This window comes from Moschus berezovskii, chromosome 17 (assembly GCF_049115385.1).
Source record: "Moschus berezovskii isolate FMDL1 chromosome 17, NW_MosBer_1.0, whole genome shotgun sequence".
NCBI classification, from domain to species: Eukaryota; Metazoa; Chordata; class Mammalia; order Artiodactyla; family Moschidae; genus Moschus; species Moschus berezovskii.
In genome coordinates, this window is record NC_142476.1 from 31911397 (window position 1) to 31928233 (window position 16837).

Below are 16837 nucleotides of genomic sequence, written 5' to 3' on the forward strand. Positions count from 1 at the left end.
CTAGAATCAAAGGTTTCAATTCAAACTGCATTAGGTCATACTCTCTCAACTTTTTTGTAGGCTGTCTATCCCAAAGATCCAGGTGGATATGACCACACCCCAAAGTATAGTCATTTAATCTCTTTCAACATAGAAATCCAAATCCTGTATTTGTGTGGTTAAGATTTGCTAACAAAACATTGAGGTTGCACAAGGTCATAAAACATGGCTACTGTAGAACTCAGTGGTCAATAGAGGTTCACTGATTGTACTTATTGTTTGTACTTACTGATAATTGCTTAAGAAGTAAGAAACTCATGGTGAATCCCTGGGTTTTTCTTCCATGCCTAATGGAAAAGGATTCCATTTTTATGTTAAAATCTCAGAATAGTTTCTGTCAATAAAAACAGCAACTTGTCTTTCTTCTGCAACAGCTCAATATAGATGCTAACAGTTTCCAAACCTTAACTGTATGAACAACTTGGTTTTGACAGTTAGGCAATAACAAAGCAAATTCAATAACTGTTATTTTCACTTGAGCCTGGGCTATGGGCAAATCAGACCAAAATGAATTCAAAGTTTAGTGTGCACCAGGCACTGTCCTCATAGTCTGATTTAGGGAGCTTAGGGGTGTTGTTCAGAAGTCATCATTAAACAAGCAACAGGTGGGTGAAATACGGATCTTAATAACCAACAATAATAAAGGAGGGTTCTTTTTTTAGGTGGCTTTCCTTCAGGTTTTTCTCTACTTGCCAGTTTGTCTGTAATGAATCAGTTCAGTCGCTCAGTCGTGTCCGACTCTCCACGACCCCATGAATCACAGCACGCCAGGCCTCCCTGTCCATCACCAACTCCCGGAGTTCACTCAAACTCATGTCCACAGAGTCGGTGATGCCATCCAGCCATCTCATTCTGTCGTCCCCTTATACCTGGTTTACTTCTTCATTTAGTTTACTGTGGTTTATAAGATACTTCTCAGTTCACCATGACTTAACTAGGCAAATACTTCTTCCTTATTCTCCCCTTCACCTCTGATCCCACTCTCCGTAACTGATTCCAGCTCTCCCAAACACTGACAGTTCTTCCCAGTGCTGGCTCTTCTCATGGGGCTTTAGAGACATGAGCTAAGCTGAGCCGCACAACTCTCTGAGGTGGGCTTGCCACTGTGATCATTTTACAGAAGAGGAAACTGAGGAAGAAGGTGAAGTCACTTTCTCAAAATCACGCAGCTAGTAAGCGATCCAGTGCCGGAATTCTGAATTCTTATGCTCTGTATCTGTACACAATCTATGTAATACTGCCCAGATGCTTTCTGGCACTGCCTTACCAGTTTGATAGGTTTAATGAGACAGCTCTTCCATGATTTACTCTGAAATTCTCTACTAACTGAGCATGAACATCTTTTCATAGATTAGCTACATAGGCCTCCTTCTATAAACTGTTTATTCATACCCTTTAGCACATTTCTCTACTGAATACATTTTCTTATTAATTTGCAAAAAATCCAATCCATGTATATTCTTGATATGAATCCTTTGTTTTATAAACTCCAAATATTTTCTCACAATCTATTGCCTTATTTGCAGCTAATATGACAATGGAATCATACTGGGCAAACTATTAGAATTAGATAAGGGATTTCAATAAGGTTGCTGGATGTTAAGTGTCAACATAAAAATAGCATTCCTACAGACAAATAACTCATAGCAGAAACAAAAACTAGTTTACCTAGGAATAAACTAATAAAAGATGTATGAAACTAGGAGGGAGAAAACTATGAAACTTTATTGAGGGACATTAAAAACCCTAAATAAAACAGACTGTTCATATTCATAGATGAGATAAGTAAGCTTTTCAAACTGTTAATTCTCAAATTAATCTACAAATTCAAAGCAAGTCCAATAAAAATATTAACAGTGTTTTCACTGAACCTGACACACTGGTTATAGAATCCATAGGGAGGATGAAAAAGTCACGAAGAGCTAACGCAAATTTGAAGAACAATGCAATTACCTCACCAGACATCAAGACTTACACAGCTATCCAGGAATGAAGACAATGTGGTACTGGCTCAGGGACCAAACACTAACGAAACAGAGGAGGGAACCCAGAAACTTAGCATGCATACATGGAGAACGAGGTGCTGTGTGAGGTAAGGACAGGCTGACCCCATAGGAGAATAGTCACTCTCTTTTGGTTCTAGCAGTGTCAGTGAAAAATTTCAAAAGCCATCAAAAAAGTGAGAAAATAGTTGAAAATTGGGTTAAGGTTTGCCCAAATATTGGGCATTCAGTCCCGTCTGGAGGTTTCCCAAGCTTCTTAGAAGCAAACTCAGGGAATTCTAAGAAAGGGCAGAGCAAACACCCCAGCCGATAACTTACAGGAGACTCAACATGTATTTTGGTACTTCTTCCAATTTAAGGCTCTCTAGGTTGGATGGCGGATTTTGTTCTCAGAAATGGTGAGAAGTCAAAGTGTCATGGTTTGGAATTTATGAAACACAGTATTAGCAAAGAGACTAAAGGAGACTATGGAGACTGCTCATATAACTTACTTGGAGTGGGGAGATATGTTGGAAATATTATACCCTTGACCTCTTTTCCCCAAGGCCCCATTTGTCAGCATGCTGCACATCCTTGCTCCGGGATAGAGAAGAGCAACTGAAGTTTACCCAGACAGAGGCTTCCCTGTACCAACAAAATCCTAGTCAACTATTCTAGGAAGAGTGGGGAAAAAAAAAAATCAACTTAAAGCATTCCTTTAAAAGTTAATGATAAAAATGTAACTATGGAAACAAATTATCCCCACACAACCTATATTTTTAAGTAATTTATTCCAATAGAAATATTTCAGAAAACTGTACTTAAGTTCATTTTAGGTTAGCTTATGCAAACACACTTAAGATCTCACACTCACATTTGCATATTAAACAGAAATCAGAAGTGAGGGAGGAACCAAGCTGCACGTCGCTCCAGGAGGTCACAGTGCAAGCGCGCACTTCATCTTTAGTACCTCAAGTCAACCGGGATGAAGGAGAGGAAAAATGGCTTGTGTGTTCCTGTATATTATCATTATTGGATATTCATCCCCACAGTTGCCTTTATCTCCTTTAGATTACACTGTGAATGAGTTCCCCACCCCCTCCCCACACCATACATACTTCGGTCAGCTGTAAAACAATGGATCTGTCAATAATCAAGGTACAGAAACTCTTGAGTCTGGTGATTTATTATTAGTTACTCTGTCAGATTTAGTAAATTAATAACTACTGGACTATCTTCTGTGAGTAGTTTTAGTAGGTGATATCTTCATGGGAAAATTGATATTTGTTACCTGGTATCTAAAGCACAGCTAATTATGAAACTTTCTACTCGTCTATTTAAAAAAAAAAAGCTCAATCCCAAAGCATTCCTTTTCAATCCCAAAGCATTCCTTTAATTATGTATTCGTTTAATCCCATCACCACTTTGCAGTCCAAATGACTAGAATCAAATTTTAAATCCTACTAATAACCGTCAAGGACCAGTTATCCCTTCATTTGGCTTTAAAGACTAAATTTACTTGCCTCCTCTAGAACACACTAGCTTTTTACAAAAGGTGAAGATAGCATTTTGACTCAGTTGAACAACAGTATCTCCAGATCTTGCAAAAATCTCAGAGAAGCAAAATGTTTCCACACTTTGTTTTTACTGAGAAAGCTAGCTTAGTCTCTTAACTTCTCTTTAATTTATACCTTGCAGTTGTTTCCACTCTCCTGACATAGTATCTTCAAGTAAACAACAACCGGTAGGTGAAGCGGCTGCTTGCTGTTCTGAGTCCTGTTTAACTGTAAGAATGTACTGAACTAAATCTCACTTCTGGGCAAAGGAACTCTCATTTCAGGATTTTAGTAGCTTTTATAGAACCCCAACAAATCTTTCTGGCTGTACTGTATGCTTTTAAGGATTTTCTGAAAGGATTTATAATTAAATCTATGCTCAAAACAACAATTTCAACAGCACAAAATAAAAATAAACTCAGCTGGATGGATGTTCTTCAAAATTGCTCTTAGGCGTGTTCATCTAAAGGCTGATTTGGAGGGTTTATTTTTAATCTTCTACCCTGGAAGGAGAGGAGTAGGGAAGGAGCTTGTCTGAAAAGACTCAAAGCCAAGGAGGAATGCGACAATAACCTAGAGTGATCTGCACGCATTTTCCTAGACTTGCTGTGAGCAAGAGTAAGCTGGTGGAGAGAGGAATAGCACACACTCCTGAAATAAGAGGAGCAAGAGGACAAATGATTATTGTCACACTCGATGCCCTAAAGTTGCTCTTCAAATTGATAAGGCACTGAGCAAAATTTCCCCGCATTACAACTTGAGATACCAGTGTAATAGCTTTCAAAAAGCTTAAAAGTTTCTCACACATATCTCTTTTGTTAGAATCCTCTAAATAGGGGGAAAAAAAACAGTCACCTTAGACACAAGCCATTTTTAAGGAAGCAAAACCTAAAAAGGTTGACTTCACACAGAAAATTATTATCATCAATGTGTTAAATAACAATGTTTCTTATAAGAAAACAGAATACTACTCTGGCTGTAAAATTACAAATTTACTATGCTTGAAAGAAATAATACAAAAGAAGAGAGACAGAAAATAAAAGCAAACCCTAAAAGACACTGAAGAAGTCAGACAAACCTCACCACTTGCTTTGTATCACCTATTCATGCACCAGCAGTACTATCGTTCCACCAGGACACAGTCAAATTCATTCTCATTTTCAAAAAGGGATCCAATTATTTCAAAAGACTTTGAGGCAAATTTTTTTAAAAACTGATATTATCCTCTGTTAACAATACTGGTACCTCTTGTTTCAAAAAAAGATAATATGGTGGTTTAAAAGAACATTGAAAAGGACCGTGTCTCAGAAAATAGGAAGGAAATCAAGAGTGGATAGCTAATGGGTTAAATCTACTATTATTGATTTTTAAACTAATACCAAGTCCTGTAGTTTTGTTTTTAGCAGTAAAGTCATCTATAACTACAGATTTAACCTAAAAAAAAAAAAGACTTCTGCTCAAATCATTTGGCCAAGTGAATTCTAGTAATCCTAAGAGAGCAATAGGCCAGGCTGCTCTTGGCGGTCCCTGGTTTCAACTAACATACAAGGTGTATACACTGGAGACTGTAAACATTTTTCCCTTCTGTAACAGTGCACATTGGGCTCCTTTATAAACCTTCTAGAAGAGGAATAAAGCCACTTACAGAAACTCTGCAGCTACAAACACCCTAAGTTCTTGACATACAGAAAGATACAATACCAAAACAGTCCATACAGAAGGTAGCACAACAGTCATATGGCATTTTCCGTACCGGAAAACATTTATCATTGAAGCATATGCCTGGGGAGGAAAAAAAATAGACTCAAATTGTTTGGATCCCTTTCTGTAATGTTTACACAAATAATATTTACACAGTGAAGAAAATGTAATAGGAAGGTGTGTTTGATTGGTTCTTTTAATTTTTACAGTTTGGAGGTTATGGTAAAAATAATGTCTCTGAAAAAAATAAGCAGAACTCACACACAGAGGGAGCATGAGACCAAAATCAGAGCTCTTCAAGGTCATCATACAGTTATTTTTATAGCTGCATTTTAAAAACTGTTAGAGGTTACTTTTGCATGAAAAATAAGCTTCCATGTTCAAACAGTTAAATGAGATGTGCCTCAAATTGTATTTTGGTTGGTATTATACTGCTGCACCAGGCTGGATAATATACCAATCATTATGCTTATCAAAAACTAGCTTAAATTTAAATTGTAATGGAATTTCCAATGAGTTTTTCTTGACTCAGAGAGAAAAAAATGGGCTTAATATTGGTGAAAATTTCAAGCTTGTGAGGCGCTAGTTTACAGATTAACGGTAGGCCTAATAAGAGGAGAAAAATTTCATTTTCTCACTAACACAGTACCTGAATATTTAATATTGTAGTATTTATTTTTGCCTGAATTATTATTAGGTCTTATTTGGTGAATTGTAAGATCAAAAATTCACCCACACTATTTTAATTCACTTCTCCCACTGGTCTTCTCTTTGCTTCAAATGCTAAAGTAGCCTTAAAAAGCAATGAGCGAGCTTTTGAATGGACAAATCTGAAAACAAGAAAACAATGGTGACTTCCACTGCACAGTTCAGAGTTTTAGTCAGTCAGAGGCCACAAATCTATGTGTGGTCTAGTCACTAAATCTGAACACTGTTTTCACTCTGCATAAGCAGCCCTGTGTTCAGCGCTGAAAATATCAAACACGTCTTCCAGTTGAGCTCTCTCTTTGGCAAAACTGTGTGCTGTCAGGCTCTGACTTCCAGCTGCCCATCTTCAGCAATACGGTTAGCCTACCACTTAATCTACTTTAGCTTATTTATGACAAACAGACAAGGTAATAAAAAAATCCACAGGGTTCTCATCCACAATGTGTTTTAAAAAGCACATACACTGTTAAAAACACTTATTTCTGAAGAGAAATAAACAAGTTAAGAAAATTAAAACAAAAGTCAGATGTGCAAGGTCTCAGAGTAATACTGCTATGCTGGTTATGCAGAGGGGGTCTTCTCCATGACCAGTGTGGGCTATGCTGGGAGGTCTCAGCCACATTCTTGCCCTCTTTCCAGCTCATGTTGTTTTCCACAAAACCAGAAATAATGGTATTTCTAACTGTACTATGTGAGAAAAATATTTGAACTCTTAATATCCTTTTCAAACAGAAAACAAAACTGAAAAATTTAGCAATCTGAGAAAGCTCTTCTACTTTCCAAATGGATATACTTTTAGTTAATTATTCTAACAAGTAATATTTTCTATGTAAGTTTCATGGATTCAAGGATGAAATACTTATGATTAAAAAGGAAAAGGATAAAATTCCCCTAGAATACAATCTGAAAATTTTTATGTGTGGCCCAAAGTAATAGAAATCTATTAGTTATCAGTCAAAAAACACTTCTTACTCTGGGCCACAGGCGAAATTCATGTTGCCTCATGAGTTTATAACATCCAACACACAGCCTTTGTTCAAGTGCCTTTTTTTTTTTTTGGTTAAAACTCTAAGGCATTTCACCTTCAAACTTTTTTTTCCTCCTTTTTTTAAACTCAACATTTATTTTGGAAGTTAAATGCATTATTGCATAAAAGAGCTCTCACAAAACTCTCTTGATCAACTACTAACAAAATATGGTTTCATGGTAAGGACCTACAGTAAATTTTGAGAAAAATGTTTATGATAAAGGAAAGTTAAGTAGGAAGGAAAGTTTTGATACTCAAAATTTCCAGCCTCTCAATCTCTCACCTTTTTCCCTTTGAAAATTATTCTGTACCCCTTATAATAAAATACATACATGCATACAAACACATGTAGATTCTCTTTTAAACAAATGTGATCCTGAATCTCATATTGAACAAAAATAATGAAAATAATACAAAAATAACTGGCATTGTGCACATTAAACACTGTAAAAGAAAACATCCTAGTAAAATATTGATATATCACCCTTGATGATAAAATCACCTGTGAGTGACAGAAGGGATAATCCACTTAAACTTGAAAACTGTAGTTACTGTAAAATCTTCTTAGAAAAGTTTAGGTTGGGATTACAGTTCTCTACTAAGCAGATCTGTGGTCCAACAATGAATTCACATAGAAGGTCAAACTTTAAACCCAGTTAAAAACAACCATGTTTTCTGGAGCCCCCTTGAAAAAAGTGTCTGGCATGTGAACACTCAGTCTTTATACCTCCAGCAGGGAATAATGTACCCCATACAGTACTAAATTTTAGAAGTTTAGAGTTTAAAAAAAAAAAAAACTCCCCTATCCTAAACAAAACAACCCCTCCCCCCCCAGTCCCAAACAAACCCCAACAACTCACATTATTAACATTTCTAATTCCTACGCTCTTGCTGTGAGAAAGGGCGTTGAGGCCGCTGACTCATGGAGGCTTAAGCAAACCTTTTGGCGAGGTGGCTGGTAGAACCCTACTAAGCTGAAACATCTTCACACTTCAGTTCAAAACCAGCTCCTGGTGTCACCCATAAGAAATATGTTTTTCCTTTAAAAGTGTATCTAAAAAAAGGCGATTCCCCCCTCTAAAATTAGTACAAAGTTAAAAGAAATGCAAATTAGCTACGATCTATTCCAAGCACAGCACCGCCAGGAGATTCACACGCACTATTTGGTGTTTCATGGTGGTTTTCCTTTCATTCTATTAAGGCAGTGGTTTCCACAGGTCAGTTCAGAGATAGGAAGCATGGTCCATGGCAGTTTGTTTTACAGCTCTGATGTGTTCCCTGGGAATATCTCACTTCGTTCCCTGAAATTAGTGCTTTTTTGGTTCAGGACTCCAGAGGCTAAGACGGAACCTCTGGGCTCTGCCTGGCACAGGATTGGTTTATAGCTGGCACTCTTCCATCAGGTCCTCGCTTTCACTTAGGGTAACAGTTCACCTTGTTCTTTATCACGTTTTTACTCAAAAGTCATCAAGTTTGTAGGAACCTAAAAAATATAAGCATTACAAGCTGATAGTATTTGAAGGGTGTTCTTCAAAGTACTATTTCTTATCTCCCCTTATCATTTTAAGTAAGCCCAAAGGAATTTGATAGAAGGTACTCTAATTGTTTATGAATAATGGATAAAATACACTAAACATTTTTGAGAGAAAAACCACATTTGAGAGATGTTAATACCCTTTCCAGTAAATTGAAATCTGGATGGCAAAATGGGCAGAGGTAGTACCTTTCTTGCTAACACAGGGGAGTTCAGTAGATGTTCGCTGAGTGCCTAAATGAATGAATGAGGATGGCCCTGGTAAGTGTGAGATTCCAGACACACCTGTCGTCACTTATCTTCTCATTATATGTATTACCATAAACTCCTACATGCAAATTTTAAAATCAGCATAATTTTATAACAGACATTACTAAGAATTTCTTTGTGAAATCATCATGAAATGAGTATAAAAGAATAAAACTCATTGCTAGATAAATTCTAACCTGACACTTTGTGACTCTAAAAAAATCTATAGGTTATATAACAGTTGGCTGCTAATAGACTGGATCAAATTTAAGTCTAAAATTCAACAATAATTCTTAGAAATATAAATATATATTTTGTTTCTAAAAATTAGTTGAAGGGTTGTCTAGTTAAGGACTAAAGAGGGTTTTGCCATGTTAAAAAAAATGCTCTTAACTTTTACTACCAGTTTTCCAAAGCTGTGCTGGTAGACACGTATCAGTAGTCATTTTTGTGTCCTTTAAAAGAGTTCAACAATTCTCTCTCTTTTTAGTTGTGGCATGCAGACTCTCAGCTGAGGCATATGGGATCTGGTTCCCTGACTAGGGTTCGAACCCGGGTCCCCTGCACTGGGAACATGGAGTCTTAACCACTGGCCCACCAGAGAAGTTAAAAAGAGCTTAACAGTTCTTTAACAACCTTTTCCTGAAAACCTAGGACACTAAAAAAATATTAATCTCTTACACATGTCAGCTTAGCTTCTGAATGAAAAATTATTTGACAATGTAATCATAAGTGAATTATAAATAAAATACAGTATGAACAGACGAGTACTTAGAGTATAAAGTCTCGGGTCTGGTTATAAGAAATCCATATTTAAATAAGGCAAAATTTTCATTTTCTCCTAAGTTGCCTGACAATGGTTTAAGATGTTGTATTTGAGTTACAGTCTTCTACTAAAAGTTTTCAAATTTCACGGCTTCAATTTATAAATTTGCTACTTCTCTCATTCTTCTAAGTATAGAAACAAACAAACTTAAAAAACAAAACAAAACCATTTATATACATCTGGTTAACTTTTTCAGCAGGAAGATCCACTAATACAGTAAAAGAAACTGAATCTATGCTGGTATGCATACACTCTCTATATTAATCTTGAAGTCTGAGATAAAAAAAACAATACAATACTTTAAGGCCACATTTAAAGAAAATGTATGCATGCAACTGAATCCTGAAAAACTTGGTTTAGTTTCCTTCATTCTGTCCCAGAACTAATCTGACAAGGGCAAGGATGTAACTTTTTGCTTTATTATTTTTAAAACAAAAATTATAAGAGAACAAAGCCCATTCCAACAATGTTTAAGAAGAATGTATCTACAGAATGAAGACAGACTTTGTGTCTTAGGTCCACCATTTTAAAATTTTGTTTGTTTTACTTTTTTTATTTGTTTGACCCAGTCGAGGTAATTTATTAGCATTTTTGAGCCTTAGTTTCTTCCTATACCAAAAAAGCGGTTTATAACTTAGGTCCTGATAGCACGTGGTAAAAAACACATTTATAAGCTTTATAAACTTCTGCAATGTATTATATAATTCAAAATCAGCTACTGATAATATTTACCATATACTTCTGTATTTCAGTACCTACAGGCAATAAACTTCTTAACTAAAAACTGGCCAAAAAGAGTGTAGAAACTTTTAACTCCAGTTATATTTATGTCTGCCCTACCAATTCATTGTTCAACTTTAAATCGGCAGCAGAATTTGGGAAAACACCACTATGGATTCATTCTTCTTTGCAGCCGAGTTAGACCATCATAGACCTCTTTGAGTTAGACCATCTTTGTTTCAGTAAAATAAAAAAAAAGGAAAAAGTCCAAATCATTTTGGGTTTCACTGCAAGTATAGGAACCCACATAAAATTGTCAACAGAACAAATAGAGATGCATCAGAATAATTTTTGGCAAGGCACCATCAAATTTTTAACCTCTAAAGCTACGTTCCCTTGCCTCTCACTCTCATTCTTCCGACACAGGTTACACCCCCCTATTTTGAACACCTTAAAGTTTGTTTCACCTTCAGGGTCTTTGCACTTCCCTTCCTTTCACCAGAACTCTGTTCCCCCTTTTCTTCACACGGCCCTTCCTTCCTGTCATCCACGTCACTGTCATCTCCTTAGGGAGACCTCTGCTGTTTGCTCTTAATTTATTTAAAGTTGACTCTACTCCCATCATTCCATATCACCTAATTCTATTTTGCTGCCTTCATGGAGTTTTTACTTTATGAAATGCTGTTATTTGTTCACTTGTTTATTGCCCATCTCCCTCACTAAAATGTGGACCTCACGTCTTGCTGACTGTGGTCAACAAAGAAAGAACAAAAACAATACAGTTCTCCTACTTCATTTCAAAAATTAGTCCACGTACTTCTCTTTCCAGCTCTTTTAAATACATTCCCAGTTTATGGACTCTTCTGAGGATGAAGAGAAATGCTTACCTGTTGTTTGTTGCTTTGGCAGGCTGCACTCAAATGCTTAAACCACAGCATTGCATTCATCCTACTGCCTGCTTGAAACTTGTACGAATTTCCTAAAATTATTAAAAACAAGGGGAAAACAACAAAAATTGATGAGAGTTCTCAGTTTCAGTCTCAGTTTACTTCTCTATCACCTGATTTCCCAATAGAGTTCCATATGATACATTCACAAGCTATAATTTATTCAGAAAGTCACTGCTTTGCTATTCATGACTTGGAAGAGAAGTATTTTGTTTTCTTACATGATCTTTAAAGTATACCTAAATAAAACAATTGTTTGGCTTCTCTAAATTTGTATGCATGGATGAGAGCACAGAACATCAGTTCTCAGCACTATTTAGATGATCTAAATACTGGTAGATGCTAAGACTAAATTTTTATAGGCCAAAATGTTCTAACATGTTTAACACTTAAACATTAGCTATTTAATGTGATTCAGGATTAATCAGCTAACATCAATATAACCTATGCTTTTAGTTTTTACTTATAATTGTCAAAATTATTAGAGAAGTTCCTAGGTCTAGTAAGGGCTTATGTGAAAAATCTGAGAAAGCACCTTTTTGAAAATTAGAAATTCACTTGTTTCATTTGTGATGTATGTATTTAGACCCTGAAAGGGAAAGTGCTAGTCATTCAGTTTCATACGCCTCTGCGACCCCATGGACTGTAGCCCGCCAGGCTACTCTGTCCATGGAATTCTCCAGGCAAGAATACTGGAGTGGGTTGCTATTCCCTTTCTCCAGGGGATCTTCCTGGTCCAGGGATCAAACCTAGGTCTCCTGCATTGGTAGGCAGATTCTTTATCATCTGAGTTACTAGGAAAGACCGTTTAGACCTTATGTTGACTAATCAAAAACTGACACACAGTAAGAGTATTTTTATACATTTATATGTATTAAGGTAATAAACTGAGAAAAGAAGGGATTCACGTAGTATAGGCTGCCCTAAGTTGGGCTTAGTTCTCCTTCTCACTTACCTGAGTTCTTCTTATTTCCCAGTTCTTACTGACTTCTACTCTTTCCTTTATAACTGCATCCAGTGATTCAAGAGCCTTATCTGATCTATATGCAGGCTTCATTCAGCCCTTCTTTGAGATTTGAACAATCAAAGACTTACTCATTTTCAGAAGCAAAAGTTCTCTTCACCATATGTTTAATTATTCAAATAACATTTTTTGCTTGTTGAACCCAGATCAAACATCAGACCAACCTAAATAGCAGGCGTTATCTGACAAACTGGCCACAGCAGCCATTTATCTACTCTTCTTCCTGAAAAAGGCTGTCAGTATAGATTTCATAAAAACCTTGTACTCAGAAGTAGTTCTATCAAGTACACTAAGGAATCAACGATTCCCCTGGAGAAGGAAATGGCTACCTCCTCCACTATTCTTGCTGGAGAATTCCACGGACAGAGGATCCTGGCAAGCTATAGTCTACGGGGTTGCAGAGAGTTGGACATGACTGAGTACTACACATAAGGAATCAAAGGAAAACAAAGAATTTGTTAACTAAATCCTATGAAAATTATTTCCTTTTAAAATGTACTTTTATAAATAATGAATGTCTTTGGGATTGGCAGGGTGGAGGCTGAATTCAGAATGTTGAGCAGAAACTCATTACTTTGTAAATCAGTCTATTTCACCTCAAAATGTGACATCTTGCTATTACTTTTTCTGGATGTTTTCCTAAATTTTTACTCCAAATACCACAATATCCTAAAAGCAGAATATCTGTTGATATACATTCTAAAGAAACAGAAGTCAAGAATATAACTTTATAGTCAATAAAAGGTAATATAATATCATTTTAGTAGTGAGTTGCTGAAGTGGAAGGTTCTGGGCAGATGCGAAACGATTTCCTTTCTGGCTTCTTCTGTGGTGCTCATCAATGGCTGGCAGATGTTATAAAGCAAGAGCTACAATCATGTGAGGATCTCTTCTGATGACCACTGAGGTACCCACGACACACACAATCAGGGTAAGGAGACACATGACCTGATTTTACAGCGCCCACCCTCCAACCTCTCTCATCCATTCTAAAAACTCCTGTGGTTAACAGCCAATAATGTTACTCATAAATGTCTCTACATATTATACAGCTAAGTCACTTCAGTCATGTCCGACTCTGTGCGACCCCACAGACGGCAGCCCACGAGGCTCCTCTGTCCCTGGGATTCTCCAGGCAAGAATACTGGAGTGGGTTGCCAGTTCCCTCTCCAACACGTCATGTGTGCTAAGTCACTTCAGTCGTGTCCGACTCTATGTGACCCTATGGACAGCAGCCCACCAGGCTCCTCTGTCCACAGGATTCTCTAAGCAAGAATACTGGAGTGGGTTGCTATTTCCTTCTCCACTACATATTATAAGCAAAGCATTATAATTAAAATTATACTTATCTGGAAAGTGGTTTGAGTCAAATAACCAATTAATTTAATTAAAAATAATGGAACACAAACCACTTAAAGGAAAACTTTTGCCACATTCAGAACTTAACAGTAACAATTTATTTCAAGATATAAATGAAGGGGTATTGCATATTGTAAATCTGAGATTTTAAAGTAACAGTGGTTTACAGAGTCTCAAACTCCCTCCTTCCTTTCTTGATTATTAGCTCTTCAAGCTTATGCCCATGTAGCAAAGAAGCTTATTAAAGAAGCAATTAATAGATACCGATATCTAAAAATATTAGCATAATTAGTATACATCACATGACAGAAATATTTCCCAAGAGGTGAAACAATATAAGCAATGCCCCCAGTTGAGTATTCCAGTTAAACTAAAATTTGGTTTATCTAAAGTTGCATAGTAACCCCTAGTTATTTCAATGATTCACCTTTCTCAGAGTCAGTCAGCAAGAAGAGATCCGGATGTTCTGGGTCATCAGCCATCATCACCATCCATCCTACTACAGACACGTTCTTATTTGATGTTGATTTAAACTGAGAGACAAAAAAAAAAAAAAAAAACAACAAAAAACAAAATTTATGGCTTATCCTAAGTAAAAACTTACTGTTTAAAAGTGTATTTTCAGTTTCTCCTAGGGAGAGACAAGATTTCATGCTGGTTAGCTTTGCTCCTGGCCTCTTACTACTAAATTCCATGTAGGCATGCCCTCTTCAAACAGTCTCCTACTTTCCAGATCTTTCCCAGCTTCAACTCTTTATCAAAAGTTTAACTGACGGGCTTCCCTGGTGGCTCAGTGGTAAAGAAGCCACCCGTCAATGCAGGAGACACAGGTTTGATCCCTGATTCAGGAAGATGCCACATGCCATGGAGCAACTAAGCCCGTGTGCTACAACTATTGAGCCTGTACTCTGGAGCCCGGGAACCACAGCTCAAATATGATCAACTCAGTTGATGTAAAATAAGAGCATTTGTTAAAATATAATGCATATTTGTGGTAGACTTGGAATGGAATTTATTTTTTTGTTTGTTTGGTAGGTACTGTTATTGAATTAGGAAATTCCCTTCCAAGGAATTCAACAGTACCTACCAAACAAACAAAAAAAATCAAATGACACTCCCCTCCCCTCCCCTCGCTGACTAAAAAAAAAAAACAACAAAACCTGAACAAAGTATACAGGAAAGAAAAACACAAAATAAAATAAAACCCAAACTAAAATTCTGCAATACACGCTCAAGGGTAAAATGCTAAAAACATTTCAAAATCAGTTTCAAGACAAGGATGCCCACCATTGCTACTTCCATCCAATACTGAATTGGAAGACCTAGTCAGCATAATAAGATAACAAAAAAAGAAGTAAAAGGTGTAAGGATGAGGAAGAAATAAAACTGCCATTACTTGCAGATAGTATTACCCATTCAGAAAATCCACCAAATTAATAAGAAAAATGAGCAAGGATGCTTGGAAACGAACACTATAAAAATCATCTGCAATTTTCTACACTAGAACTATAAAAGTCACTTCTAAGAAAGGTACCCAGGAATATATGTAACAAAAGACATACAGAAAAGTATAACAGTCAAAAGACATTCAAGAAGACCTAAATCAACAGAGAAATACCATGAGATGAAGAAAAAGGTTCAGTGTTGTAAAGATGTCAATTCACCCTTAATTGATCTACAGATTCAGTATCATTTCAATAAAAATTTCAGTAGGGTTTTATGTGGAACTTGAGAAGCTGATTCTAAAATTTGTGTGTAAGACAAAGGATCAGAAGCAGCCAAGATGCTCCGCAAGAATTAGGCAGGACTTGCCTTGCTACACAATAAGACTTCCAAATCTATAGTAACTGAGTCTGTGAGTTACTAGGACAAGGATAGACTGACAGGACAATGGAAGTCTAGAAAGCAATCTGTGAATACGGATGCAAACTCAAACGACAAGAATGGGCTCTGCAGATCAGCAAAGAAAGAATGGACTGTTCAACACGTGGTGCCAGGAAAATAACTTCTCCAGGCAGATAAACAAAAATGAATGTCTATTTCACAACACATCTCACATACACCCTCCTCTGACTTCAAGTGGGTCAATGATTTTAAAGCAAACTGTTAAAACTTTACTAGTAGAAAATATAGAACATTTTGATGATCTCACATAAGAGAAGGATTTAAAAAATACGACTCAGGAAATATTAAGCATAAAAGATAAATTTTATTACTTTAAAACTAAGAACCATTCACTAAAAGATCACAAAGAGAGTGAAAAAAAAACTGAAAAAATTGGAAGAAGATATTAGTAATACATGACTGCTAATAAGTATCCAGAATATACAAGGAAAGTTTTACCAATTAGTAAGAAAACAAATTATTCAATAAGCAAAATAATTATCCGGGCATTTTATAGAAGAAACACAAATAGCTAGTAAACATGAAAAAATTCATTTCAAACATTAATATTCCAGGGTATATACATCAAAATCACAAGGTATGGACTTCCCTGGTGATCCAGTGGTTAAGATTCTTCATTTGCAATGCAGGGGTCATGGGTCTGATTCTTGGTCAGGGGACTAAGATCCTTATCGTGGCTGATAAGGAAGGAAGAAGATGCTATCTGGGAAGACTTGAATGGTTCTGACAATGCTCTGTCTTCTTATGCCGGGTGGAGTTATATACGTGTTTATTTAATTTACTATTCTTTAAAATATACACGTATACAATATATCTTCTTCTGCATGTATATATTTCACAATTTTAAAGAAATGGGTAAAAGGAGAAACATATCATATTATTTTTAACGACATGGTTACAGCAAAAATGAAAGCTAAAGGAATTAGGAAGCTTTAATATGATGAAGAGGGCTTCCCTGGTGGCTCAGCAGTAAAGAATCCGCCTGCCAATGCAGGAGACACAGGTTCGATCCTTGGGTCGGGAAGATCCCTTGGAGAAGGAATGGCAACTCACTCCAGGATTCTTGCCTGGGAAATCCCATAGACAGAGGAGCCTGGAGGGCTATAGTCTATGGGGTTGCAAAAGAGTTGGAAATGATTTAGTGACAACAATACTATGAAGAATCAAACTGGCAATACATAGCTGATCTGACAGTTTATAGTTTATGTCAAAGCATACAGCGTGATTTTCTAATATCTTTTCTTAGACCCAAAAACCTCT

At 36.5% G+C, this 16837-nt stretch overlaps 1 protein-coding gene across 5 annotated transcripts in view; it reads right to left on the bottom strand.

Annotated features, from left to right (window-relative positions):
* Positions 1 to 2795: 2795 nt before the first annotated feature.
* Positions 2796 to 16837, bottom strand: part of RALGPS2 (Ral GEF with PH domain and SH3 binding motif 2) — a 167043-nt gene continuing 153001 nt past the window's right edge. For 4 of the 5 annotated variants that reach the window (XM_055419189.2, XM_055419187.2, XM_088845300.1 and 1 more), the window contains 3 exons: positions 14100 to 14205; positions 11230 to 11321; positions 2796 to 8496 (listed from right to left, as the gene is read on the bottom strand). In XM_055419189.2, coding sequence (XP_055275164.1) covers positions 8467 to 8496; positions 11230 to 11321; positions 14100 to 14205 — 228 coding nt within the window. In that variant the 3' untranslated portion in view covers positions 2796 to 8466. Of the gene's footprint in view, positions 8497 to 11229; positions 11322 to 14099; positions 14206 to 16002; positions 16686 to 16837 lie in introns of those variants that run through there. The other variant, XM_088845302.1, reaches the window with a different exon arrangement.